The sequence below is a fragment of the Gallinula chloropus genome, assembly GCF_964237585.1.
Source record: "Gallinula chloropus genome assembly, chromosome: 2".
Classification (NCBI taxonomy): domain Eukaryota; kingdom Metazoa; phylum Chordata; class Aves; order Gruiformes; family Rallidae; genus Gallinula; species Gallinula chloropus.
The window spans coordinates 113,273,598-113,300,650 of NC_140086.1; the positions used below are offsets into that span (position 1 = coordinate 113,273,598).

A 27,053-nucleotide genomic window follows, 5' to 3' on the forward strand; every position below is an offset into this window, starting at 1 on the left:
TTTAAATGTTTGTAGTTAAGTCTATAAAGATATTAATTGTTTTGCCCAAAGTCAAGGTCCAGAACACAGTAAAGAAGAAAATGAGAAATATCACAAAAGCCAGAAAGTCAGCTTAAACTTGTGGAAATACATTTTGGGGAGTTGAGAGTGAATAAAATATGTTACATTTGCCTTCCATTATCTCCTCAGATTGCCTGTTCAAGATAAGTTGATAGTTATGTTAGGTTTTAAACATTTTTCAGCCTTTTTTTTCTTTACCTTCTAAATAGAACAGCTTAGAAACACCTGTAAAACATCTGTAAAAATCAGTGAAACTTTTTTGGTCCTGTCACAGGGCTTTGGGTCAGGTTAATGTAGAATTTTGAAGAAGGAGTTGTACAGCCAGATTTATCTCTAATTACATAGCTGGTGGATGGAAATTGTAAACAGTGGCAGTTACATGAGGATCTGCTGTTACGATGTGGAAAGAGCAATTGTCTCTTGACAGCCAGGGGAAACATGAGAGATGGGAGGGAAAATCTGATGGGCAGAAAAGTGATTTCTGCTGATGCACTTCTCTGGGGAAGAGAATTCAGAAGTTTCTTATGCAGTCTTTGAATAGAAAAAAAAAAAAGTATTTTGTAACATTGGGCACCTTGATTCTGTAGTGGTTACACTGGCACATGGAGTTTTAGAAAATACTGAATACCGTCCCTCTGAAAATTTGCCCTTTTCAAGTGTCTTCATGTTGAACATCCAAAATAGGAAGCTGTTCAAAATCACTGGTCAGTTTTGAAAGTCTGGCCCATGAAATGTATAAAGTCACACAATTAAAACACCAAAAAGCTTTAATAGGCATACATGAGACTAGATTTGAAATAGTCATTTGTACTTTAAAAAACAAGTGTTATTTTCATATTTGTTAGGCTTATGGGAATGGTAAAGTAAAGTAATTTTGACATGTACCAAAATTCTGAATTCATGTTAATTAAGAAAAGCTCAGAGAAAACTACATCTCCCTGGCAGTGTATCTATGGCACTGGGCTCTGTCAGAAAAACACCCCCAAATTAGGCATACCTATTTGGTAAAGGCTTCAGCTTGTATTTGTGTCATGCTAAATGGTAAAGCTATTTCTGTCATGTTTTAAGCAGCATGGGTAGTCTAAACATGTTCAATAGGTCTACTGACCTTTCCCTGAGTAATGGAAAACTTTCAGCTGTGCCAGTGCAGTATAATTATACCAATATTATTTACAGGTCTTGCCCTCCTTGCTACTACTTCTTAGAACTGTCCTTGAATGAAAAATAAGTGTGTCAGGTTTTTAATACAATTAAAATGGGTATAAACATTCTTAAAAATAGAAATGCATTCTAAGCCATGCTTATTTTAGCTGATTGCTATGTCTTCAGCAACTGTTGTTTCTGTGATGGACTGACAGATAATCTGTGAAGTGGTTCTGCATCAAATACACCGATGTGTACTCTAAAGCAAGTACTTTGTAATTGGAAGATAAAGCTTCTGAAGCTCATATTCATCATCTAGTGATTATTTATGTATTTGCAGCCCAGCTGATTTTTAAGAACATACTGAGGTCTGCCAGTATCTTGTGATGCACCATGGATGTTGCTTACGGAGGATTCCCATGAGTAGTATATGTGCAGTGGCTGCTGAAAATCCTCCACAAAAGGCAGAGAAGTTGTGGGTCACAAGACAGTTGTAATAACAAAAAGCACAGTAACTCAATAGAGGAACAAAAAAGACAGTTTTATGAAGGGCAGTATTAACAGATAGTTCAACCATTATTCTCTTTAAATACTCAGCATGTATCATTTGAATCTTATCTCCATGGTCCTGATATTTGACAATATTTGTCTTTAACTCATTCACGGAATCACAGAATCACAAGGCTGGAAAAGACCTTTAAATCATCAAGTCCAACTGTTCCCGTCCTATGCTAAACCGTATCTCTAAGTACCTGATCTACCCTTTTTTTAAACACATCCAGGGATGGTGACTCAACCCCCTCCCTGGGCAGCCTGTTCCGGGCCCTGACAACTCTTCCAGTGAAAAATTTTTTCTAACATCTAATCTGAACCTGGCCTGGCACAGCTTTGTGTCATTTCCCCTTGTCCTATCTGTTCAGTCACATAAAGCAATGTGATGGTGTAATTAGGGTTAACTGTAAAAAGCAACAGAGCTGAGAATCGTCAGTGTGCAGGAGAAAGCACCATCCCATGCTCCCTGTGTGAAGGAAGGAAGACGGAGGCCCAGCCCTTTTCTGAGACTCCTCAGAAAGGATGCACAGTTGCAACCATTGCTTCTGAGAGGTCTCAGAAAGTCATCCCCTAAGGTTGTTCAACACCTTTGGGCAGGTAGCAATGTCAAGGATCCAAATCGTAGAACTGGTAAATCAGGACCAGCTGATTAAGCTTGTCTGCTACCAGAAGAGATGAGCAGTCATTGATATTCTCTGAGCACCTATATGTAAGGCTGGGAAGGTCCCTGAGCTGCCATATAACCTGTTCCTCCATCCCAGAGAAGCAAAGATGTATTTGGGGTGTCTGTAACACTTGGTTTTGTTATCGGTTCTTGTAAAAGCTGGAGCTTAAGAAGAGTCCAAGGAATCCTGCAGCACTTGTACATACCAACGTTTTCAGAGGATCTCACTTAAACCCTGCTTGCTGAAAGTGATTCAGTTTTCTTCCAATGCTACCTTCAGGTAACACAGACACCAACTGGTATTCTTTTTTAGGTTTTTATATACCAGGGGGCTTATCATGTGTCCTACCTCACTTTTCCTTTGGTATACTAAACACGCCCAGTTTCTTCATAGGTCCTGTTCCTTAAACATCACACCATTCTTGCTGGTCTCTGGACTATATCCAGTGTGTTTACCTGTTCCCTGAAAAGTGGCAATCTATGCTTTCAAGAGCAGGAACAGCGTTACCGTTCTGACCTCATCAGGGCTAAGGAGAACAAAATAAGTGACCTCCCTAGTTGTCCCAGAACTGTAAACTTGCCTTTCTAAATGATGCCTGTGTACTGTGTCATATCTTGATGGGTATGTGTTCAAAATGCCATTTGGTTTATAACCATGGAGCAATTAGCATTTGTCCCTAATGATATTTTTTCTCACAGTTCTGTTCTCTGAAGTTCTGTTCTTCTGCTTAGGTCGACCTGGACTTTTAACTCACCAACACTTTCTGTTTGAATCCAGTCACTAATTTATGCATTCAGCAAACAGTGTTACTTGCGATGGTAGCTGCTGGAGGAAGAAGAAAAAAGACCTGTGCAGACTGCTGGATGAACTGAAGAAGTTATTTTTACACTGGAGGTGGGGAGGAAGAATGAAATGCAGTGCCAGGACCTCGGGTTGCATTTATTTCTAGGGAAGTGAATCTCCATCTTTCACAAAATTTATTTAAAAATAAGCTATACTCAGGTGTTTGGATAAAGATGTTAGAAAGCTAAAAGTGTACTTAGCTTTCAGACTGTGTTTTCTGATTACCCTAGCTGGCCTGACTCCCAAACTCCCTTGAAAACAGACCTACAGTTTTTCACTTTTTGTCGGACAGATATCTGAAAGACCTGAATCATCCCTCTTAAGGAAATCATTGCAGTTGGAAGGTGGAAATCATTACGTCTTTGGGCAGAAATATGGTACAAGCACGTATCCTCACAAATTTTTCCAGGGAATATTCCATCGTGAAAGGGATTTTGCTCTATCAGAATAGGGACCTACTCCCCATCTGTTCCAAAGGTCAATCTGTTCCTCCAGCTTCGTCGTGATTACTTGCTATACAGGAATGCATACGGAAAAGCAGCTAACTGGCCAAGTAGATGTGTGATGGGATTTACTGTCTCAGTGTAGAGCAAGATAGCTCTCCTGAATTTAACGTAGCCCTTATCCATGGTATCTGAAGATCCTGTGATTATACACAGAAATTAAAGTCTGTAAGAAGCTGCAGTGACAATTCCTAGATGACATATTGGTGGTTGCTTTAATCATACTTTTATTCCAAAGTAAGCACTTGAAAGAGAAAGGTTGTTTTAGATATTCATGTTTAGGGTCCTCAATTTACTATGCCTTTCTGATGTGCAAAACAGGTGTTATCATATTGAGGCAGAGCTAAGATCCAAGTTAATATCCTGTCTCTGAGCCTGATTCAGAGGAGGGGGTGAAAACTCCAGATAAATGTGACAACTGGAGTTAAAATTAAAAACAGGAACACAGGTATGTCTTCTTTTTAATTTTTTTTTCTTTATTGCTTTGCATTTTCTTTCTGGAGATGCTCTCAATCATTGGTGCTCTCTCCATATTAAATTTCTGCTTCCTTTTTGTTAACATTTTTCTGAACTCATAGGGTGCCTTAATATAATTGCAGACTCGGAAGAGCATTCCCATGTCTCATTTTTGAGAATCCACTCATTCAACTGAACCATTTACTTCCCTTCTGTACACAAGACAAAGAGGATGAAAAATGTAGTAAAATAAATAAATGTTAATGTACTTATGTAATTTCCCTCCTTATCTTTTTGTCCTTCCTAAGGTCTTTGGTGTATATTGAGAGGCAAATCCTGTCCGCCTTCATTCTTTTTGGTCTCCTCTAAGCCCTGATGGAATTTTCCAGTAACCTTTATTATTATTAACCTAGTCAGGAAAGCAAGACCTTGCGGTACTAGACTTTTTAAAAACACCCAGAACAGGAAAATAATCTCCCACCTCAAGTGTATTTTGATATCATATGGCTTGACTGGTACATACCATATTGCCTAGGTGGTGATTCCATTGCTGTGTTGGACACAGCATTATGGTATTCTAGGTACATCTTCCATTCCTTTCCTTTTGAGCTGTGCCACTGTCTACTGATAGCTCCAATTCACGAATTATTCCATTAGTTAGGGAAACACACGGATGCTCTGCATTAAGGGAAGTGCATCTTTGAGCCCCTTGCAAGACATGATTCCCTTAAACACAAGACTTTGTTGTTTTCCTAAGTTGCAACTTCAATTAGAATGCATTGTTCTCAGGGGTGCAACTTGGTGGATCAGACTGATTATTATGGACTGTCAAATAGTCAAAAAAAGGACAGCAAGGGAAACAGCACCCTTTCTAAAGAATGTAATTTCCCTTAGCATTTGCCAAAGTAACTAATCTAATTTATGGGGAAAAAAATAAAAGAATAAGACATTGCATAATTTTTTATTGAGTTTTGTAATTAAAGTCACAAAAAATGTGTCATCCTTTAGTTGGTGAGGCTTTGACTAGGTTTTCTTTCTATGCAAACTTCATAATTAACAGAACTTAAAATGTCTAATTCTCTCTGCTTTGGAAGCTGGTAGTGCTGTTAAAGTTCCTCATATACCTTGCTAATTAGATACCTGATACAGGGGGCTTTGTTGCCTTGAATAAAAAAAAAAGGCCTTTACAATCTGTGAGTGATTTAAGTCAGACTGAAAAAGTACTGCTTTTACACAATATCAGATTACATTTTCTGTCACATGTATTTGCACAATGCTGTATTTGTACAATATACCATAGTCCAGCACCACTGCCAAACATGTGAGATCAAATATGGTAAATTACTGTTGTTGTTGAGGTCTCATACACCAGAAGAAAAACACGAGTCTGGAATTACCGAAAACTCCATGGGAAAGAGGAAAGGATTTCCCAGAAATATACTGAAAAACTAATGCTTCTTAGCTCTGAAATGAGCTCACCAGAGCTTTCCAAAAGCAGATGAATGTTCTTGACCTGATGAGTGTTTATCAACTGTCTGTGTGTCTGCTTGGCAGCCTCGCTCCCTTGAAAACGTTCTTAATCTGAAGAGCTGAGAAGATGAGGTTTTGCAGTCATCCTTCTAGTAAAGGTTCCCATTCTTCCAGCTTTCAATAAGAAACGTGTAAAAAACAGTGGTATTGTCATGAAAATTTTCTGGGGAATATAGTCAAGAGGATACAAGATAACTCAAGAATTACATATTTGGATGTACCTGTCCACACACACCAGAAGAGAGAATTTCTTTGTGGTATTCTTTGTGAATATCAAAAAGTTCATCTGGTTAAAAGTGTTTCTAACTCCTTTCACAATGTTTAAAAATGCCTTTTTACCAACAGAGCCAGTGAAGAAGTAATAGCACAAAGGCAGACAGATGTTTCAAGCTTTCAGCTATCTCCAAAGGCAAAGCAAAGTTAGCTTTGGAATAACTGCAGCGACCTCAACTTGATATCTTAAATATCAAATGCTGTTCCCTGCTGAGTAATACAATCTCTCTGATACAAATCGTACATAAAATTTTGCTTTCATTTTTCAATTGCTTTATAATAATTACTAGGTAATATGAGTCCTGGCTAAGGCAAGTGGGAGTTTTAAGGATACAATAGCTGCAGCTGGGAAAACCGAGTCGACAGATTAAAGCCCTGGATGCATGAAACCCCATATGTCTTTCTTTGCAGGAAAGGAAAGTCTGTTTTACAAGAACCGTTGTTCCGTTGTTTTTGGGGGCAGGAACTGTGGGTTTGTTTTTTGTTAATGCAGTGCCTCACACAACTGCTTCTTGATCCTTGATTTGTGTCTATTCAGTGCTACAGCAATCAAAAAGTAAATAACAAGAAAAGGCTCCAGTACTCTTAAGTTACTTGTCCAAAGCCACAGAGTGAAATGATGCAGAGCCAGATTTAGCACACAAGGAATTTCTTTTACCCAGTCTCAGCCTCAGACCATTATTTTGTTTCTCTCTAGTAAACGACCTTGTCTGATGTGCTTCAATACATCACGCGGGCCTTGGCATCTCACTGCCAGCACCCCTCCTCCTCTGAGTCAATGGGACAGCAAGCAGCTCCTTCCTTCTAGCTTGGACACTTGTGAGGAAGCCCTCAGAAGTGCAGAAGTAAACTCTGGGACTTACGCAGATGTGTTAGGTGACAGGCAGGCTAGCATACTTTAGGATGGGCAGTTTAGAGGGACCTCAGCATAGGGCACTTTTGGGCAGGACATGGTGCAGACTGAGTACCTGAAACAGAGATGGTGGCACGGTCTGGAGTCTAATGGCTTTTTTACTGACAAATATTAGAAAATAATTGATTGTTTGGAATGGAATTCATAACACCCAGAACAATAATCACAGAATCACAGAATGTTAGGAGTTGGAAGCGACCTCAAAAGACCATCTAGTCCAACCACCCCTGCCAGAGCAGGATCACCTAGATTAAATCACACAGGAACGCATCCAGGCAGGTTTTGAATGTCTTCAGAGAAGAAAAGTCCACAACCTCTCTGGGCAGCCTGTTCCAGTGCTCTGTCACCTTCACTGTGAAGAAGTTTCTCCTTATATTCACATGGAACTTCCTGTGCTCCAGCTTGCCCCCATTGCCCCTTGTCCTACCGCTGGCCATTGCTGCGAAGAACCTGGGTCCATCCTTCTGACTCTCACCCTTTACAGATTTTACAAACATTAATCAGGTCACCACTCAGTCTCCTCTCTCCAAGCTAAAGAGGCCCAGCTCCCTCAGCCTTTCCTCATAAGGAAAGTGTTCCACTCCCTTAATCATCTTGGCGGCCCTGCACTGGACTCTTTCAAGGAGTTCTATGTCTGAGAGGCCCAGAACTGGATACGATATTCCAAGTGTGGTCTCCATTCATGAGATGAGTCATTAGATAATTTTATTTGTTTCACCATTTCTGAGGGTCCAAGCGTGTGTCTCTGTTCCCTAGGCCATCTTCTGAGAGGTACCTCTAACTATCTCCCCAAATTTCAGGAGGAATCTCCAAGGCAGGATGAAACTTGGGTGTGCACCCGCTCTTCGCAACACGTCCTCAGCGCCAGGCACTTTGCCTTGTGATCGTGTGAGCACAGTATTGAGCCCTTGCATTGAATTCAGACAGTCTCTTATTTGGAAAAATAACTTCCCTTAGGCTGGGAGAAGGGAGTATTGAACAGAACATGTAACCCACCTGTCTGACGTGGCTACTGCCAGCAAAATCAATGGAATTATTTGTGCAGGATGTGGTCCAGTGTTAAGAAATTCTTTAAAGCATAGGAGCAAAAAATGTGTGTGTCTTTATGTGTTGGAATTTATCCATTTTCGGGCACAGACAAAGGGAGTATTAAGCAGCATGGGAGAGTCTCTTTAAGGGCATGGTGTGCAAAGGGTGTGAGGCATAGGACATGGTAGGATAAAGATGATAGAAAAGGAAGGAAAATCATCTCAGTCAGTCAAATAGGATAACTTGTCCAAGTAACTTCTCCAAATTTGTTTGAAAGTGCCCACTGAACAGGTTGGGGCTTTCTTGAAATTACAGTTTAAGAAGTAAAATTATTATAAAAACAGTATTAGGGGTGGGCACAAGCTACTTCTCCTGAAAAAAACAAACTAATTAAAAATCATTTCCTCTTCTATTTCTTTGCCAAGACCTATTTTCAGGACTTTGTGTTTCCCCTCAAGCAGCCTATGAAATCTTAGGCACCTAAACCAAATAGAGGCAGTGTACTTACGACTTGGCTGGTAAAAAAAAAAAAAAAGAGGAAATTATTTTAAAATATTTTACTTTAAAATATGCTAGATTGTCATTTTTATATTCATACACATTTTGTTATTAATTTTGGCTGGCAAGTAGTTCTCTTTGTAAAACAACAACTTAGCCATTCATCTTTCATATGCAGTTAAACTCAGAACCTTTGTAATCTTGGGCTTCTGCTCTTGCCATTTCCAGGACACACACAGGAGCAGTTCTCTTTAAAACCTGGATGTAAGGTACATCCAGGTTGAGTACCAACAGTGTAAATCACGTTCACTGCCTACCCATGCACAGCAAGTAGAGCCACACTCTGCAGTTCTCATCTCATGTCCATGCCAGAGTAGCTGCTGAGTTCATCCCAGTAGTGCATCAGGTGGTGTGACTGGTGCCAGTTCCACGTGTGTTCGCTCTGCCTCTCCCAGAAGGAACAATGTAGGCTGTGAAGTCACAGTGGATATCTGCTGAAAGTTAAATACATGCCTTTGTCAGATTGAAGTCTGGATGACTGTTTCACTTGGCTAAAGTTGCCACATGTCCCTCATGCAATGGCAGCAATTCAGGTTACCAAATTTAGAACAAAAGGTGTTTATTCCATGGAATAATTTATAATGGAAAGGAAAATGTGAAAAAATTATAGCTAAAAATGCACATAAAATTTATGTGCAAAGCAATTTTGGGGGGTGTTTGTTGTTTCACAAAATGACTATATCATCACTCAGACACGTTGATAGACTCATCCATAGGGCATTCCCCATCCCACTTGTATGAGGGCTGCTGGGCAGCCAGTTTAACAGTAGTCAAGTCATTACAGCCTGGTTGCGAACACATAAATAAGTGTATTTTAGTGTTCCTGTGAGTATGTTCTCTGGACAGAGTGTGATATAGAAGTCATGTATGTCCCTGTGTGGCCACAGGCTTGGGTTTACATAAGGAACCCATTTATCTATACTGAATTATTCAGTAGCATAACGTGACTGGGGAGACATTGCCTTTGACTAAGAAAACATTGTGCGAGTTCAGGTTGCTACGAGTCATCACAAAAGCAGGAATATTTTAAGATACGGGCTGCAGAACCATTTACCATGGGGAAGGTCTTAGACCACCTTGTGGTTTGTCAGCCTCTGTGTGAGCCTTGTTAAGGTGTGAGAAGTTCCCGGTGACTGACTTCCTCATGGAAAGTGGGATTACCGCTACCCCCCATGTCGTGCAAGGCTGTGGATGAGAGGTATGCCCCAGCTTAACCTCACATCAACCTCCTTATCCCCTTTTACGTTCTTTGTCACCGTGCAGTATGGCTAACACCATTTAGCCTGCCTGTGTCTTCCACACATGCTGGATAAAATGATCCTCTCAAGAAGTGGTGGGAACATTACTCAGGTGCTTTTAATCGTGGTTAGGCTCTTCTCATAATGCAACCTTGAAATGCCTCTGTGTCAGAGGTGGGTGAAGTGATTCCTGTCTGATGGGGCAGTTGTATAGTGCAACAATTAAAACTGTAAATTGCTTCATTGTTAGCCGTAAGGTACGTAAACTTTACGTCCTCCCCAAAAGAAAGGAAAGACTGCAGGAGTTGGGAAATACCACAGTGAAGGCCCCCTTTTGCTGTTGCATGTCCTCTCTTCAATTAATGTGGACTGTGAACTGTTTTACATCAACATCCTGTCATGCTGACAGCACAGGATGAATGCTATTAGGGGGGCTAGCATCAGGGTTGTGAAGTGGAAGATGCCACTGCCCAAAGGACACCCAAGCCATTATTATTACTCTTTTTCAGGAAATGGAGGCTGCATCATGAATGGAGGAAAGAAGTACGGGTGGAAAAAGGCACTATTACACATGAGCAAGAGGAAGCTGTTTGAGGGAATTAATACCATTTCTTCCTTTTCTCTAGAGTCACTGCATAACAGCAGACTGTAGCTAAATACTTGAGCTGAGATGGTCACAGAAAGCCTCTAATAATGAGTGCACAGTTTTGGGGGGCTTAGAGAGTGACTTCTGGCTCTCCTTTGCAATAAGAGCAGAGCACAAATGAGGATGCTTTGAGTTGTGCTTTGAACAACTCATCATCTAATTAACAATGCTATGCACACTGGAGAAGTTAGGCCTCTGGTGCTTCTATTTGCACATTCAAAATCAACTGATACTTCTGATAATTTTGATTTCAATTTCTCTCTGTTTCACTCCCCAGTTAAAAGGTTGAGGATCACACCACCTTCTTTTTCTAGGTCTGGAAGCAAAGTCACAGTGTTTGTGGCAGACCCAACTACTAGAACTAGTAACTAGATGAAAAAATGTCCATGAAGAGGTTTTTCATCTCTCCTCAGAGCGGGGCTTGGTAACTTCATATTCTACAGAAGATTGCTTTTAAATCCTTACCAATTATCCATTTTGTTGACCTCACCTTCTGGCCTCTCCAGCTCATTGATCTCCACACCTCTCCTTATCTCTGCCTTACTGCTTTGCTCCTCTGCTTTTTCCTTTCACTACTTCGTCAAGCCTGGTGGCTTCCAGAGAGAAACTTTGCCATTAGGAGGGAGAATCTCTCAGTTCTGCACTTTGGACCTCGTACTTTCCCCTTCATTGGCATGTCCCGCTGAGCTACATGTGTTTTGATGGAGGAGTGTTAGCGAGGCTGGCAGATACCACATCTGGCCAGCACAGAGAAAGGCTCTACCACATTCATGGGGAATCGAATCTATCCAGTCTGTGTGAGCAGATTATTTTCAAAGGCTTATAACTTAGCCAAATCTGGGCACTTTTTAATAAAAAACTTTCCCCCTGCCAAATTTGAAGTCCTTTCTCCATAACATGGAAGCACTAGAGCTTTTTAATCAAACAGTTATTAAAAAACAAACCAAAACTAGGAATAACAACATGTTTTCCTCTCAGTTGTTCTCAGAAAAGTTTCTCTGTTGTTCTCAGAAATGGCTGAACCGGTTCAGCCTGATTTATTTATTTTGGAAAGAATCATCTGAGACAAACTTTCAGCATGGGAAATTTCAGCCCAACTGGTTAGCCTTTCTCAAAGTTTGGCAAAGTTTATTGGAAGTGAAAATGGGCCTATACTGGGACGTCAAAGGCAAGCTTACTTATCAGCAGTGCTCCTTGTTTAGTATAGAAAAAGACTATATATGCTGACTGGGGTTTTTTTTTTTAATGTTTCAGATTCTTTGAGTATATATTGCTCTATAAGGATGCGGTGATGTTTCAGATTGAACAAGTCACAAAGCTTTGCTCGAAGATTGCTCTGACAGAGCCATGGGATCCATACGATATTCCTGCCAATTCAACTTACGAAGATCAGTACTATATTGGGGGACCTGGAGACGAAATTATGGTACAGGAATGGTCTGACAGAAAACCAGCCAGGAAATGTATGTGCATGCTTTTATTTCATCTTAATAATAATCATTGTCTCTGCTACCCAGGGAAGAATAAAACTATTCACGTTTCACCCCAGCTTTCTGTATCTATAAAGTTTGATGGAAGAAATATCAAATATGCCCTGTGCACAGCATATCATTTTATTATGAATGCATTTTATTAAGAAAACATTTCATATCTCAGCAGGATCAAATATCTTCAGGAAACCTGATTGCATTTTAGTTCCTATCATACAGATTTTGGCATGGAACAGCATCATTTGGGACCTGAATCCAGCAGCCTGTATTCAAAATTTGTCCAGAGAAGAACTGGTAATATAACTAGGGGCACGCTCAAACTAGAGTGTGCATAATAGAAACAAAGCTGGTGTCATTGTGTGCTTACACACTACTATCAAATATTATCATAGAATATACCCATGGTTCTGCAGGAATGGTTATCTTTAATACACACGTAAGTTTTGTTACCCGTTACACAAATAAGAAACATCTGCTTGCAAGGCTTAGTCTTGCACTTGGCAGCTGAACACCTGCATCATAAAAGAAAGTAGGCTGAATTTTCCAAGGTATGGTATGTTAGGTCTGGATGTGTAGCAGTTTATTAGCACATTGGCTTCAATTTTGTCTATGATTTACTGATGACCCAGACAACTATAAAAATAATTTTAAAGCCCCCATTAAATTTATGGTGTTATTCATCTAATGCAATACTTATGCTTATAGACACCTAATATATAGGCTGGTTATGAACCTGAGTTTTTAGCCAGAGGAAAATACTTCTTTCTTGAATAAAAGTAAAAAGAATGAAGTAGAAAATGAAGGATAAGATTGTTAGACCTCTGTAACTAGGTCGATATATCTTCTGGTATTCTACAAGTGGCAAATTATCACTTACTCCAAGAATTTTGGTTTTTTCAGATCCGGTATTTTTGGAACTTCTGTGGAACTTAATATCCAGATACATTCAGTTAATGATGTGTGATTTTTATCCTGTAGCATTTTGTATCTCCAGTGCTTTTCTGTATGGCCATTCATAAATGTAATGTCTTAAAGTTGTCTACCCATCCACCTTTCAGATAATATTGGCTGTGATTCTACAAACTATATTTCTGTTAAAATAATGGCATTTTCACTAGAGATGCAGGCTTCCTTGGTAGCATCCTATTTTACCTTATTTTTTTGTTCAAAAAGACTTGTTGAGGAAAAGAAGCCTGCTTTCCTGGATACTCAGAATTGAACTCGTTGAGGTCAGAATGGTTTTTGATATATTTGGGTATCCTGGTTCAAATGTTACTCAGCTTACCACCCTTTCTTTAGATGGTGTATGTGTGTCCCATGTCACAGCTTATCTATTTCTGATAATGTGATTGTGGTACAGTGAATGACCCAATACCCGAAGGGCAGAGAATAAGTGCGTTTGATTGCTGCTGAGCAAAAGAAAATAAGCCTCCTTGGGACTGCAAAAAAAAAGTTACAGGTATCCCTCAGAGGAACTGATTTATCATTTTATTTTTCTGTGAAGACAGGACAAGGGGCAATGGCTGCAAGTTGGAGCACAGGAAGTTCTGCACCAACATGAGGAAAAACTTTTTCACAGAGAGGGTGACAGAGCCCTGGGACAGGCTGCCCAGGGAAGTGGTGGAGTCTCCTTCTCTGGAGATATTCAAGACCCGCCTGGACGCCTATCTGAGTGATATGTCCTAGGGAGCTGCTTTGGCAGGGGGGTTGCACCCGATGATCTCTCCAGGTCCCTTCCAACCCCTACAATTCTATGATTCTATGATCATCACAGTAGGTATTTCTCTATTTTAACCTCATGAGTTTCTGCTATCAAGAGATTTGGAATACGTAAAGCAACTGGAGGAAGTGGTGTACAATGGAAGGGGTAAAGAAAGATCACAGAAGAGGTGCAGGGGGTTAATAAAAGCAATTTGAAAGGGAAGGATATTCAAAGGAAACCACATCGATGGGTTTGACTACAGGAGTAGCATAGTGGTGAAAGTAGAAGTGATGGCTGAGGATGAGGGTGAAAGAGACTGAGGGAACACCTCTGAGAGGAATTAAATAAATTTAAAAAAAGAGACAAACTTGCTACATCATATATGTGGAGGAGATCAGCATTGAGTGCAGTCCCAAAATAATTAACAAACTGTAGAAATGTTTGAGAGGAATATAAATTTAATAACATGATAATAAAGATACAAATAGATGATGGCAAACAGAAGGAATGAGCTAAAAGAAGAGATGGAGGCACTGGAGTTGTATTTGGGAATGTTCTTCTAAGGAGACAAACCCTCTGTGCTTGAGACAGTAAGATGGAAAAAGATGAAGCAAGGTCATGTTTATTTGGATTAAAGGTCTGGTGAATATTATCAGTGTAAGAATGACAGTTAAGATTAAAAAGCTGTGGAAGCAAGATGCTACAGCTCTCAATTCTGGTGCAGAGGAGTCCCCAGCACAGCAGAGGACAACTGCTTCCTTGGGTAGGTGACTGCAGAACTTCCTGTGCACAGGAGGGAATTCGATGTCTTGCATAGTTGGGGGGACCATGTGTTTTGGAGTGTCAAAGGCTGTGTTGAGGGCCAACACGGTGAAATGGACCACAGGTTCTCGATAATCACACCTTTCAACTTGTTGAGAACAAGGTGTAAGGTGAAATGTCCCCATGCTACCCAAGCTGGTGGCACCAAAATTTGCCTTCTGGGAACACAGAGCATTTGATTGTTTTACAGGTGAACTGAGTGAGTGCTGACATGGAAGTCGGATGAGGCATGAGAAAAATCAGACTTGTGCAGAGCACAGCTGGAGTGATGGTCCTTCAGTAGAGGTGTACCTGGGTGGCATACAGTATAATGATTTGGAACATGCTTGACATGAACATGTTCAGGTTTAAGATGGTTGGGGTGTCCAAATTGCGCTAGTTCTGTGTGTGTGGCCTTTCTTGGTGCTGCCACGCATACGGACAGAACCATGGGCAGGTTCCAATCTATAGGCTGTGCCTGAGGAATGGCCATTTTTTTGACTGACATCATTATGACACAGTCCATTCATTCATTCATTCATTCATTTATTCATTCATTCTTGTCACCTAACGTAGCCATATCTCTGCTTGGTTACAGTGGAATCCTGGGTTGGCGTTTACACAGTCAAAGACTGTTACCCAGTACAGGAAACCTACACGAAGAACAACAGTGTGACAACCTCCACTCGCTTTTTTGATCTACAGCTGGGCATTGCCGACCCCTCGGTGTTCATCCCACCCAGCACCTGCCAGACGGCCCAGCTGAGGAAGATGAAAGATGAATGCTGATTACAGACACTGGCTGCCCCGGGCAAACAAATATTAACCAAGACACTGGTTATTAATAGTCAGCTGCTGACGTCTAACCTGATTTTTCAAGCTTATTGCTGCTCTTTTGGGAATTGTAAGTTTTCACTTGAAAGAGAACATAAACATTTAGCTGAGTAAAATATGTAAGACAAAAGAACTCTTTCATCACATTAATCTGTTCAGTGATGCACTTGCAGTATTATACAGTTACCACTAAGATAATATTTACAGATACTATTTATTTAAGCTGTGTCTGATTTTCCTTTTGCAAAAGCTTCATTATTTATTTTTTCAAGAAGACAAAGCATAAGCAGACTGCAATAATGGTAACATCTAGAAGGAAATGCTTCATTTTTTTTATTTTTATTTTTTGCTGCTGCTATGTCTGGGGACTTGAGGGAAGGGGAAATGTGTCCTGGGTAAGACCTCATCCCTAACTGAAAAATACCCCATTTTAAACAATGTACATCAAAACTATGGAAATTTGTTCTCTTGGGTTTGCTTTGTGTTGTGTTTTGTTTTTTTCTTTCTGCCCTCCAGGAAGCTTGTAGTCTAATGTTTGAGGTGATTTTTTTCTTTTGGAAAACTGGGGTAGTTCTATTCATGTCATGCTAGCTGACATGCAATAAATACTTTTCTGTTTCCTGAGAGAATGGCTTGAAAGGAAGGAGGGAGAGGGACAGCCCCAAAAATGTAAGCCAAAGTTTTCTTGCATTTGCTACACCTTTGATGAAGTGTTTTGATGTGGTGAGATGAGACTTTTGTCATATTCTTAGCACCCAGTTTTCAAGGCAATACTAGCTTTAACCTATGCAAAGAGATTAAGCAGTACTGCGCTCCGAATGGCTTTAATATTCTGTAACTGCTTTCAAAAGTCCTTGCTCAAGGAGTATGGGAACACCTTTATAATCCAGGTAGAGTTGAAAAGAAGCCGTTCCTAATCTGGTGATTAGCAAAGGCTAAATCAGCGTTCACACAGTGCCCAGTGATCCAGGGAGGGGAGTGAAAGACAGAGCTGTGTGACCAGAGCGGGGAGCTGGGAGGAGGAATCAGAGGGAGAGATTTTTAGATGTCTTCTGTCTGGTGTGGCTGCAAGGCGCTGCAATCTGAGCAGAAATGACAATCTTGCTTTCTTTTGCACCCACTCCGTTGATGCTTGCCATATTTGCTCCTCAGCCAGCATTTCAGACCTTATCGTCTCCACATCCTTTTCTGGTGGGCAGAGTGAAAGTTTCCTTGAAGGAAGCAAATAACTTACAGAAACGTGCACGGGAAGTGCATGTTATTTTGCTTTAGAAGATTCAAACCAAAACTTCATGCACCTTCAGGCCCTCAGAAGTGTGGAGTGGTGATGGGCTTTGCACTTTTACCAGTTGAAATGAATTGGTTTCTTCTTCAAGTCTAGAGTTGCATTTTATTTATTATGTTCAAATATGTTTAAAGCCAGATTCTTGTCTCTTACATGTCTTGGGGAGTAGTTTCTTCTAGAAGTTACCTGGCTGAAAGCAATGCAACGCAGAGAAGTTTGGGTTTGGGCAGAGTTATCAAGTTCTGTCACTTTCTTAGCGACAGCTGGACTCTTCCCCTGCAAACAAATTTCTTTTTCAGGCCAACTGTTAGTGAAGAGACATGATCCAATAGGACAGCGATAAGATGTCCTGCACAAATAGGATACATCTTCTCCAGGCCAATGGTACCATATGGGACAGAAAGCTGAAGGCCTGCACCATTTCTGGAGGAGAGATGCTGGGCAGGCTTTTAGTGCTTTGTGTGCTCATAGCTTTTTGTACATAAGCGAGTGGCACAGTGGTCATTTTGCTTTCACACTTGTGGTCAGAATGGAATTTTACTTTGCCTTGTGCCTAATGAAAATATATACACATACCTGCTAAAATTCAGGTAGTTCATTAGAAAATTTCTCTCCAGCATGACGGTTTCACTGAAACGTGCCAGTGGAAAGGAGGATTGAGTTTTCTTATACTTAGAGTGCATTTAGTCTGTACTCGCCTTCTGTACTTTTTGTGAAAACCTAAATGCTAACTGCATATTGTTCTCATTAGGGCAGTGATTAACATGCATTTCTTAATATCTGTGTCTTGTGAGAATCTGGAAAATAAAATAAATCTGGCTAGGAAACATGCAGCTGTGGTACTGTATCATTTGGGATGACTTTGTTGTGGTAGCTCAGCTGTTCTCGGGGTGTTTGCATTATGATTTTGCTGACAGTGATACCATTTCTAGCAGCGACATTAAATGTTCCTTTAAATATAGGAAGGAACTACATTTAAAGTTCCTTCCTAAACTTTAAATATAGTTTATTTAACAGACTTCTGTGCTTTAAAGATGTTGCTGTGACATGCAGGGCAACTCTATATGGCTAAAACGATGCTCTTGTCTTTGTACTGTTGCTCTGCACACTCAAGAGACTTGTCGAAGAGATGTTAACCAACAAATTTTTGGATTATATGTTTTAAATTAGCCACCAACCAACTATGAAGCCCAAAATGCATATGCCTGGTTTGTTATCTTTGTTATCACTCGCTGTGGTTTGTTAACATGTACCGCAAGAGACATTTTGTCTTGATGCGACCTTGCCAAAAGACTCAGCAAGCACAGAAGGACTTTAAAGTAGCTGTACAGTGTGCTAAAGGAAATAGGGGGCTTTCATATGCCTGATGCTTTGAGGAATTTGTTTGCAAAATTAATAACAAAGTGGTAAGTACATTGTATTCCACTAGGTAACAGTGACAGTACCTTGGAGCTGGATATCCTGTGAGACAAAGCTGGTTTTGTGAGATGCCCAGTGCTTCCTGGTTTCAGCTGGGCCAGAAATAGTGCAAACATGGATCTGCCTGCCATGTTTTTGTATTTCTGCTTGGAGGCTTTGCTGAAGGCAGGATGTGTAGAAGCACAACATTGTTTTATTTAGAGTTAACCAAACATTCCTGAACCTCAAAACAGATTTAGTTTGAGTTTGGGGAGGAGATTTGGCCATTTGGTTCAGTTCCTATTTTAACAGTTTGCTTTACTCCAGTATTAGGGCCAGATTTTGCTGCCTCAAGACATGCTGCACACCGTTGAAGTGCTGCCATTTACCAGGGAGTGCCAACTTCCATGAAGAATGTAGGAAGAAATACAATAATACATCATCAAAGTGACTTTCAGTCAAGAAATCTCTAAACAATACAATATTCTTATTTTGGAACACTCTAATGAAATCAGTGTGTTTTCCACCTTGAAGTTCATTTCATTCTAGTGCTCACAGTTACTCCTTGCAACCTTGCATCTCTTTTCCCACCACCCTGTTTTTCCTAGTGTCAGTAGAGTGTGCTTCCGAAAGGGCATTTACAACCCTCACTTCCATTTATTTCAGTAGGAGCTCGGCACCTACATACCTGATGGATCTGATCTGGAGCCTACCTCTGTAAATTTGCCAGCAGTCTTATCTCAAGTGCAAGAATGGTGCCAGCCATAACCACATGTAAACATTGCACACATCTATGTGACCAATGGTGGGAGCAGCGTTGGCTCACGTATAATTGCCTGTGCCCCAAATTCGCGACTGACGAGAGGTCTTGGCACAGCTCCTGTATCACAGCCTGCACTCCTCCATCCTCTGCCACAGACTGGATGCAAGCTGTAGGACATGCCCACATGACAGAAAGGCATGTCATGAAATCATCGACTAGTTGCCTGCTCCCTAGCCATGAGAAATAAAGGTTTCAAAAGAGCACCCACATAAAAAGATAGAGGTCCCTGACTATAATGATCCCAATGTGTCCCTCAGCTACTTTTCCAGGAGGCTGCATACATGCCATAGATACAAGCACATAAGAGATATTAATCTTCACATCTGCACTTAGGCATAGGAACAAATGAGGTGAGCTTGGAAGGCTCTTTAAACACAAGCATTTGTTCTTTTGTTAGGGGAGAGGGAGAAAAGCTTACGATCCAATGAGTCATCCCAGAAAACAGTAACACATCTGTAGGATAAGAGTGATGAGATGCTTCTATGAAGCTGCAGGGGAAATTTCCAAACACTACTCTGAGTGCACACTGGTTTAACATGCTCATCCGTGTGGTTTGATGTGGGTGTTTCAGCACAGAGCCAGAAACTGTGTACTGAATGAAATAATGCACACAGTTCCAGTGTGGTATTTTGTGTGAAGGATGAACAAACAGACCAGCAGTGCACATTCTGTGGGCATGAGTGAGTAACCAGTATATATGGAGATATATATATATGTATCTTCCAGGAGGGGTGCTGCCTGCTGTTTCTGAGCAGACACTGAGCATACTGGAGGACAGAAGAATTACTCTTCTCACCACTCCATCCATGGGAACCTGCTTTAGGCTTCTTCCCTCTCTGCAAACTGGGGACAATTATTCAGATTTTCAGCTCTTCTTGTCTCCCCGACTGGGTCAGCTCTGGGCCAACATCATGACCTCCACTAGTGGGGTCTGTGGAGGCCAGTGAGCACTTCTGCAGTAGCATGAAAATCAGGGAGGGTTCCCAGCCTTACAGCATGTAGTAAAATTATGTGTGCGTGTTATACGTATGGGCTTACCCTTTGCACCCCTGCATGCTCACTCAGTACATGGGGTTGTTGCTCATGAGCTCAGCACCTGGTCATCTCAATTAGTTGGACTCAGCTCAGGCTTTGTTGATGCCAGGCAAGGGGCTCAGGAGCAAAAGGAAAGGAGAGGAAAGAAAAGCCTGCTGGGCTTGCCCGGCTCCCTGCTGGGATTTTTCCCACGCTTGCCCAGTGCTGATAAAAGCTTTGACGCTGTTGAAAGATCAGACAGAGAGTTGCCAGTTCTGGGTTTCAGACAGTGTCAGGCTGAAGGAGAGGGTTGGGTTTCACCCTTTGCACTAAAATTATCCTTCAGGCCAGGCCAGGGATTCAGTTTTGCTTTTGGTGGAGAAAGCATGCCTGCTCCCATCTTCCCAGCTGCTGCTGTCCCAGCCTGCCTGGCAGGGCTTTGTGGAGGAAATGCTGAAAGTAATGAGGAGTGACAGCAGAGATCCTGTCACTGGTGGCCCTAGCCACTGCCAAGTACCACTACAGTGTTAGACCTCTAGGTAGGAGGCTCTGGAGAGGCTGTAGAAGACGTAGGGGATATTTCGTGGGGAAAAGAAATCCCTCTCCAAAGGAAAACCCATATGTGTGACTATAGCTCACTCTTGAGCAGTTGTTTCATAGAGAGATAGAAAAACATCTTTTCTCCTAGCACACATCTAAGGAAAAGGTGTAAAACTTACTTATATGCACAAAACATTGACTTCTGAATTATGGAAATGGCATGCAGAAAGTCCCAAAAGCTTGTAGTCAAGCAAAAGCTGTATTTATAAAGCAATCTGTAGCTTTAAGCTAAAGTTTTTCAGCCTTAGAACTTCTACTTTAAAGTAAATAAATAATGCAGCTGGTCAGAAGGACTGAACTCTGAAGAAGTGCTCTCAACTGGCATCCAGCTTGGAAAGATGCTGTTTCTGTTGTGGGCTTAAAGGGTTTTTGCCTCAAGTTTGGTACTTTTTCCAACCATAGCCACTGAGGTAATGAAAGATACCACCTCTTCCTACAAGTCTCATCCTGCCAAAGGGATGGGGCTTCTTTACCTGTGTGCACACTCAGTACCCTGCAGATTTCCCAGGAAATCTGGTTTATGCCAGATGGTTTTGAAATGATGGTTTATGCCAGCACAGGATCTGTCCAGGACTTTTTTTTTTTTCTAGTCAAATACACAGAGAAGGCTATGAGCAACAGTCTGTATCCCTTATCGTGGGAGCAAGCATAAGCAAACTGATGACACTTTTCCCTGTTTTCTGCCTGCTGGGACATCCTAGACAGGAAATCACATTCACAGAACCTACAAGGCTCGTGTTCCATGAGAGCTGGAGAAAACCAGTAATAAAAGAATAAGGTGAAAAAAAGAAGTGAGATGAGGCAAAATTAAAGTATGCCAATCAAGTGGTAACCCAGAAACCAGTTAACCATTCCCCAAGTAAGAGGAGGGGCGGGGGAGAGAAAGGAAAGGAAAATGAGAGAAAAATATCTTTGCTTGCCCCTTCTCAGTCTGATTTATGGATTTATAGAAAAGGCATGGGGGACCAAATCCAAATTTAAAGGTTCCTAAACAACAGCATTTTTCAGGCAATACAAACCTGTGAAAAACCTGACCAGACTGACAGACTACCCATAGGGTTTGCTCATGCAGACACTGATCACTCAGTGCCTGATGGCGACCAGCAGTGGGCTTTTGGGAGCCCCATGGAAGGAAGGAGGTTTTGGGTGGACATCCGCCTTCTCTTTGGGAAGGAGGCTTTTGGTGAATTTGACCTTTCAGGCTCATTCAAGGAAGTACCAAACATTTGCACCTCCTGTTGAAGTGGATAAAGTGCAAGATCTTTTCTAGCCAGTGGAAATCAACAGTCAGCGCTTATGATCCTGTTCTTTCCTTTCCAAGAAACGTTTTTCTTAACTGAGCTGCTGAATTTGGACATTGAAAGCACCTAACTCCCATTTAATTTCCACCTTGTGCTAGTTCACACTGCCAGAATGATATTGCCCTTAGGATTATTTGTTCCAACAGTCTCACTCTTACAGATGTGGATGAAAAGGACAGATGGTCCTCACAGGAATCATTAGGAGAAATAACCAGAAGAAGTCCAGAACGAAGCAATGCAGGACATATTCCCATGCACAGGCTGTCCTTCACACCACACAAGGCACCTGAGATGGAGTTGGGAAATGGGCACCCATAAAAACCAAGTCACAGGAACCACAGTACTTCAAAGACTGGGGCTGATATTGTCTATATTGGAGGACCACTCTCATGATGTCACATATGTTGCTTGCTAATGAAATCTCCCCTTCTGAAGGACATTTTTTAGGAGCAGAAGGAAATGTTGGACATTGCCTCCACAGCAAGTCACATCCCAACCAGCCAAAAGCACCAGGCAAGGGTGGCCAAGCACAATACATCTTTAAAGCTTCCTCTTTTATTTCTACAGCAGCTGCCTGAAACATGGTTGTCAAATGGCTTTAGTAGAGGAAGACATATGAGGCATGTGTTTGGTCAGGTGTCTTAAGCGCTACAGTGAACTTTGGGCCACCTGAACGCAAGGGTGTGATCAGAATCATTGCACTTGAGTGTTGTAAACAGCACTCAGCTTTGGACTGAAAACCCTCACACTGAAATGCCCTGCTATGTAACAGGCATTCATAGGAAAACATTTAAGATGAGATATAAACCCACGATCTGGCCACCAATACCCATCATTAAAAGAGAAAAGCCAAGAAATTGTTTAAGAAAAAAAACCCAAGTAACACCTGCACTTCCAAAAAAAATTTTCCATCTACATTGGCTAAAAGACATGACCTTTTTTTTTTTTTCCTGATTGTGGTAGTCAGTGCAATTATCTAGGAATTTGTTACTTCCAGTCTGGATTGTTGCTACATAGAGCACAGTACAAGAATGCAATTAGTACAGCTAGAGATATTTATTTCAGGATGTGCTAGTTACAGCATTCATTTGCCTTGTGGGGCTCTTTGCAGTGAGGAAAGCAGACTCTTAAAATGCCCTGGCTACTAGTTTGTTTTCAAGCCTAACTCAAATCACAGGCTTTAGCTTGAAAAGGGTACATATTCTAAAATCCTCTCTACCAGCAGACTGTCTTTTGCCTCAAAGACCCCTGGGCAGGGGATTTTTGAATCCTCTGAGGGTTGACCCAGTGCCTGCCTCAGATCTGAAGGAGGGTGGCTTCAGTCGGCACCTCTTCTTTTGGCTCCAGGCAGTCCCATTCTTTGGGTTATATGGCAGGCTCCAGGAAGGATGTGTGGTCAAAACGAAATCTGCCCAATACAGCAATGACGTACGATCAGTACATTACAGACCAGCACAATCATTCCCTGCAGCGCCTGGGTGAAGGACACTCAACACGAAGATAAACAGCTCCTGATTCATGACTGGGGGGTTTCAGGTGGGTGTACAAAGAGCAAATTTATACACCTGGGCACAGGGACTGCCCCAGGGCCAGCACCCCAGAAGCCTTTAGAGGAAATGAAGGATGCTGGGCAGAGCTGCGCATTGGGGGGCCACATCACCCTCATGTCACAGGGCCTCATTGGCCGTCACCTGCCAACTCAGCAGTCACAATGCCCCAGGACATTATAAAAGGGGGCAGAGTGCCCTGTCCAGCAGAGATAGTTTGGAGCTCCCCCAAGGAAGTTGGACAGGAGTGGCAGGCAGGCAGGCAGAGTGGGAGGGAGGCAGGCAGAGTGGGAGGGAGGGAGGAAGTAGATGGGATAAGTTGTCCCCTGCAAGACCAGCATCTGGCAGCACCACCTTCAAAGCCCATATGTCAGATGGAAATTGGAGGTGCCCGACACTCTCAGACCTCTTCTACTGGAGATCCGTGGCCAGAGCAGGGGAACGCCTTCTAGAGGTGCAGTGCCGAGCTCACTGTCCTCATCCCCAGCAGCACAGCTCTATAAGTGGGATCAGGCCGGGGGCACCTGGCAACTTGGAGCAGCCCCTGAGACAGCTCCAGGCTGAGGGAGAACAGGGCTAGGGCATCTCCTGGGAGATGTGACCAGCCGGTGGGAGGAGGGAGCCGGTCTTGCTCACATGCTCAGGGAATAGCCGATTGCCAGCTCTGCTGCTTGGGTCAGGAAGGAATTTTCCCCTGGGGCGGATTGGCACTGGTTCCTGGGGTTTTTTTGCCTTCCGCTGCAGCACTGAGCAAGCCCCCTTGTCAGGACTCCTCAGAACCCTAACCCCTACCCTTAACCCTAATGCTCCTCAGGGCCCTGAGAAGGGCTAGGTTCTTACCTGCTGCTCTAGCACCTTCAAGGTGCCACTCAGGCTCTGGCTCTCTTGGGCTCTCCTGCCCGTGGCAGATTCATAGCAGAAGTGCGCTCTGCTCTTCCCTTGGCTCCATTTCCCCAGAGCTTCTTGCTGGAAGAAAACAGCCTGGAAGTGCTTGGAAGGGCTCCAGGCTTGCTGCACCACCAGGAAGGAGCTTCTGCTTTTCCACTCTCCCTGCAGCAGCCCAAGCCCAGGGCAGGCACTTTCAAAAGAGAGCTTTTCACATGGTGCTGGACAAGAAGTGCAGCAGAGCAACTTTGGGAGGGAAGGAGTATGCTTGGCATCGCTACATATCACACTTTAGAAGATACTACACACCTTTTGTTTGTGACCGGTACTGATTCTCATTCTTGCTATAGAATCGGTAGGTGTGAGAATGTTTCATTACCAAAAAAAAAGAGAAAAAGCACATTCTTAAGCCTTGCTTTTTCTCGAAAGAGCCGCCTTTGTGCATCAGTCAGCTATCTGCTTTCCTGTTTCTGGCAAAGGTTTTGGGGTTTTTTTTTTGGTTTTAATACCAGTTACATATTTTCAGGATTTTTGAATCCTCTGAGGGTTGACCCAGTGCCTGCCTCAGATCTGAAGGAGGCTGGGTTCAGTCGGCACCTCTTCTTTTGGCCCCAGGCAGTCCCATTCTTTGGGTTATTCTATATGGCAGGCTCCAGGAAGGATGTGTAGTCAAAATGAAATGAAGCAATGATGTTTACACACCAGCACGATCATTCCCTGCAGCGCCTGGGTGAAGGACATTCACCAAGAAGATAAACAGCTCCTGATTTATGACATTGCAAGGAACTCTATGGACAAACTTGCCTGGAGAGGTAGAGTTCATAGCAAGTGTGCTGGACGATAAGTGAGCCCTTAACTGCTTGTCACAAGAGACAGTGAGTGAGACAGAAGTCAGTATTCCCTGTGCAGTCCCAACAGCACATGGCTCTCCACAAGATGCAGGGATCTGCTGTGACTTTCTGTAGGTCTCTGACTTGGCTTTGCCAGACTTGGAGCGATGTTTTGTCAAGCTAAAGGGAGGATTACATCAGCCTGCTCCTGGCTATGCTCAGGCACTGTGCTAAGCCTGAGAATATCTGCCCTGAAAGAGTTAGAAAAATGAAATAAAATACTGTTACCACCTGAAACCTTTGTGATACGTGTCCTTGAAAGTGGTTTTGGAGCTGAAACCCCCCAGGCATTTCAGGCAAATAACAGTCTTATTATTTGACTCATGATGAGTGTAGGACTACAGAATAAAACAGTTCAGCTGGAAGGCACCTACAAAGATCATCCAGTCCAACTGCCTGACCACTCCAGGAGTGACCAAAAGTTAAAGCATGGCATGAAGGGCTTGGAACAAATAAAAGCCTCTAAAACACCTGTGGTGGTTTGACCCTCGTGCCCACCCAAAGCCACTCTATCACTCCCCTTTTCAGCTGGACAGGGGAGAAAATATATATTGAGAGGCTCAGGAGTTGAGATAAGGACAGGGAGAGATCATTCGCAATTAATGTCATGGGCAAAACAGACTCAACACAGAATAAAGGACACAAAACTCTCTAATTTATGACACTGCACTGCACACCCACTGGGTAATGAGAAGTGTGGCCAGATCTTAAAGCACCTCCCCCCACCCCTCTCTTCTTAGCAGAATTAATTGTGACTTCAGTCACAATTTCGCTCCCTTCTTCCCCTCATTGTGACAGGGGCAGGAACTGGGGGAATGGGGATTTTGGTCAGTTCCTCACCAGTTGTTTTCCTTCTTGGCTGGTGGGGAAGGTGGGAGGGCATTCCTCACACTCTTCCCCTACTCCAGCGTGGGGTCCCACCCACAGGAGATAGTCCTCCACAAACTTCTCCAGCTGAGTCCTTTCCCATGGGGAAGCTCTCCAGCAGCTGCTCCAGCGTGGGTCACTTCTATGGGGTGCAGTCATAGAATCATGGAGTGTCTCTCAGTCTCTTAAGCCCAGGCTGTTCCTGCCTGGTCCTTCACAGGGTCACAAGTCTCCCTCCCCCAGCAAGCCTGCTCCAGCGCAGATCTCTCTCTCATCTCTGTGTCTGTCTGTCTCCACACACTGCAAGTGCTGGCAGGGACTTGCTCAAACGTGGGTCACAGCATCTTCTGCTATCTCCACCTGCTCCAGTGTGGGGTCTCTCCACAGGATGCAGGTGGGGTCTCAGCCTTTTCCATGGGCTGCAGGGGGACACCCACTCCACCATGGGTTTCTCCATGGGCTGCAGGAGCATCTTTCTGGCACCTGGGGCGCCTCCTCCCCCTTTCACAGATTTTGGTGTCTGAACAGTTTCTTACATCTGCTCACCTTCTCACTCCATTCTCTGGTGGCACAAAACAGCTGCTTGCGGGTTTTTTTCTTCCATGTGATTCACAGAGGCTCTGTGACCATCGCTGATGGGCTTGGCCTTGATCAGTGATGACTCCAGCCTTGAGCTGGCTGGTGTTTGCTCTCTTGGGCCTGCAGAGAGCTTCTGGCTGCTTCGTGCAGAAGCCCTTCCCTGTTTAGCCTGAGAAGGGATCTGATCAATGTTTATAAGTATTTAAAGGGTGGATGTCTAGAGGAAGGGATCGGACTTTTCTCAGTTGTGCCAAGTTGTCACAAGGGGCAACATGTGAAACTGGAACACAGAAAGTTCCATCTCAATATGAGGAAAAGCTGCTTCACTTTGAGAATGACAGAGCACTGGAATAGGCTTCCCAGAGAGGCTGTTGGTTCTCCCTCTCTGGAGATATTTAAACTCCAAGTGGATGTGATCCTGTGCAACCTGGTCTAGGTGTTCCTGTCTAGCAGAAAGCTTGGACTACATGATCTCCAGAGGTCCCTTCCACCCCCTACCATTCTGTGATTTTGTGAGTCAGTGCTTCTGTGAGTCTGTGTATTGGTGATATACTCGTAATACAGCCTTGTGTGAAGAAGACCTAGACTACTATATTATCTCATTTAAAAATAACCCCAACCCTAGAAG

General features: G+C 42.7%; 1 protein-coding gene across 1 annotated transcript in view; it reads left to right on the forward strand.

Annotated features, from left to right (window-relative positions):
- Positions 1 to 17,354, forward strand: part of EPDR1 (ependymin related 1) — a 33,056-nt gene extending 15,702 nt beyond the window's left edge. The window contains exons 2-3 of the mRNA XM_084279859.1: positions 11,664 to 11,872; positions 15,001 to 17,354. Of these exons, the coding sequence (XP_084135985.1) occupies positions 11,664 to 11,872; positions 15,001 to 15,191 (400 nt within the window). The 3' untranslated portion in view covers positions 15,192 to 17,354. The remainder of the gene's footprint in view (positions 1 to 11,663; positions 11,873 to 15,000) is intronic.
- The last annotated feature ends 9,699 nt before the right edge of the window (positions 17,355 to 27,053 follow it).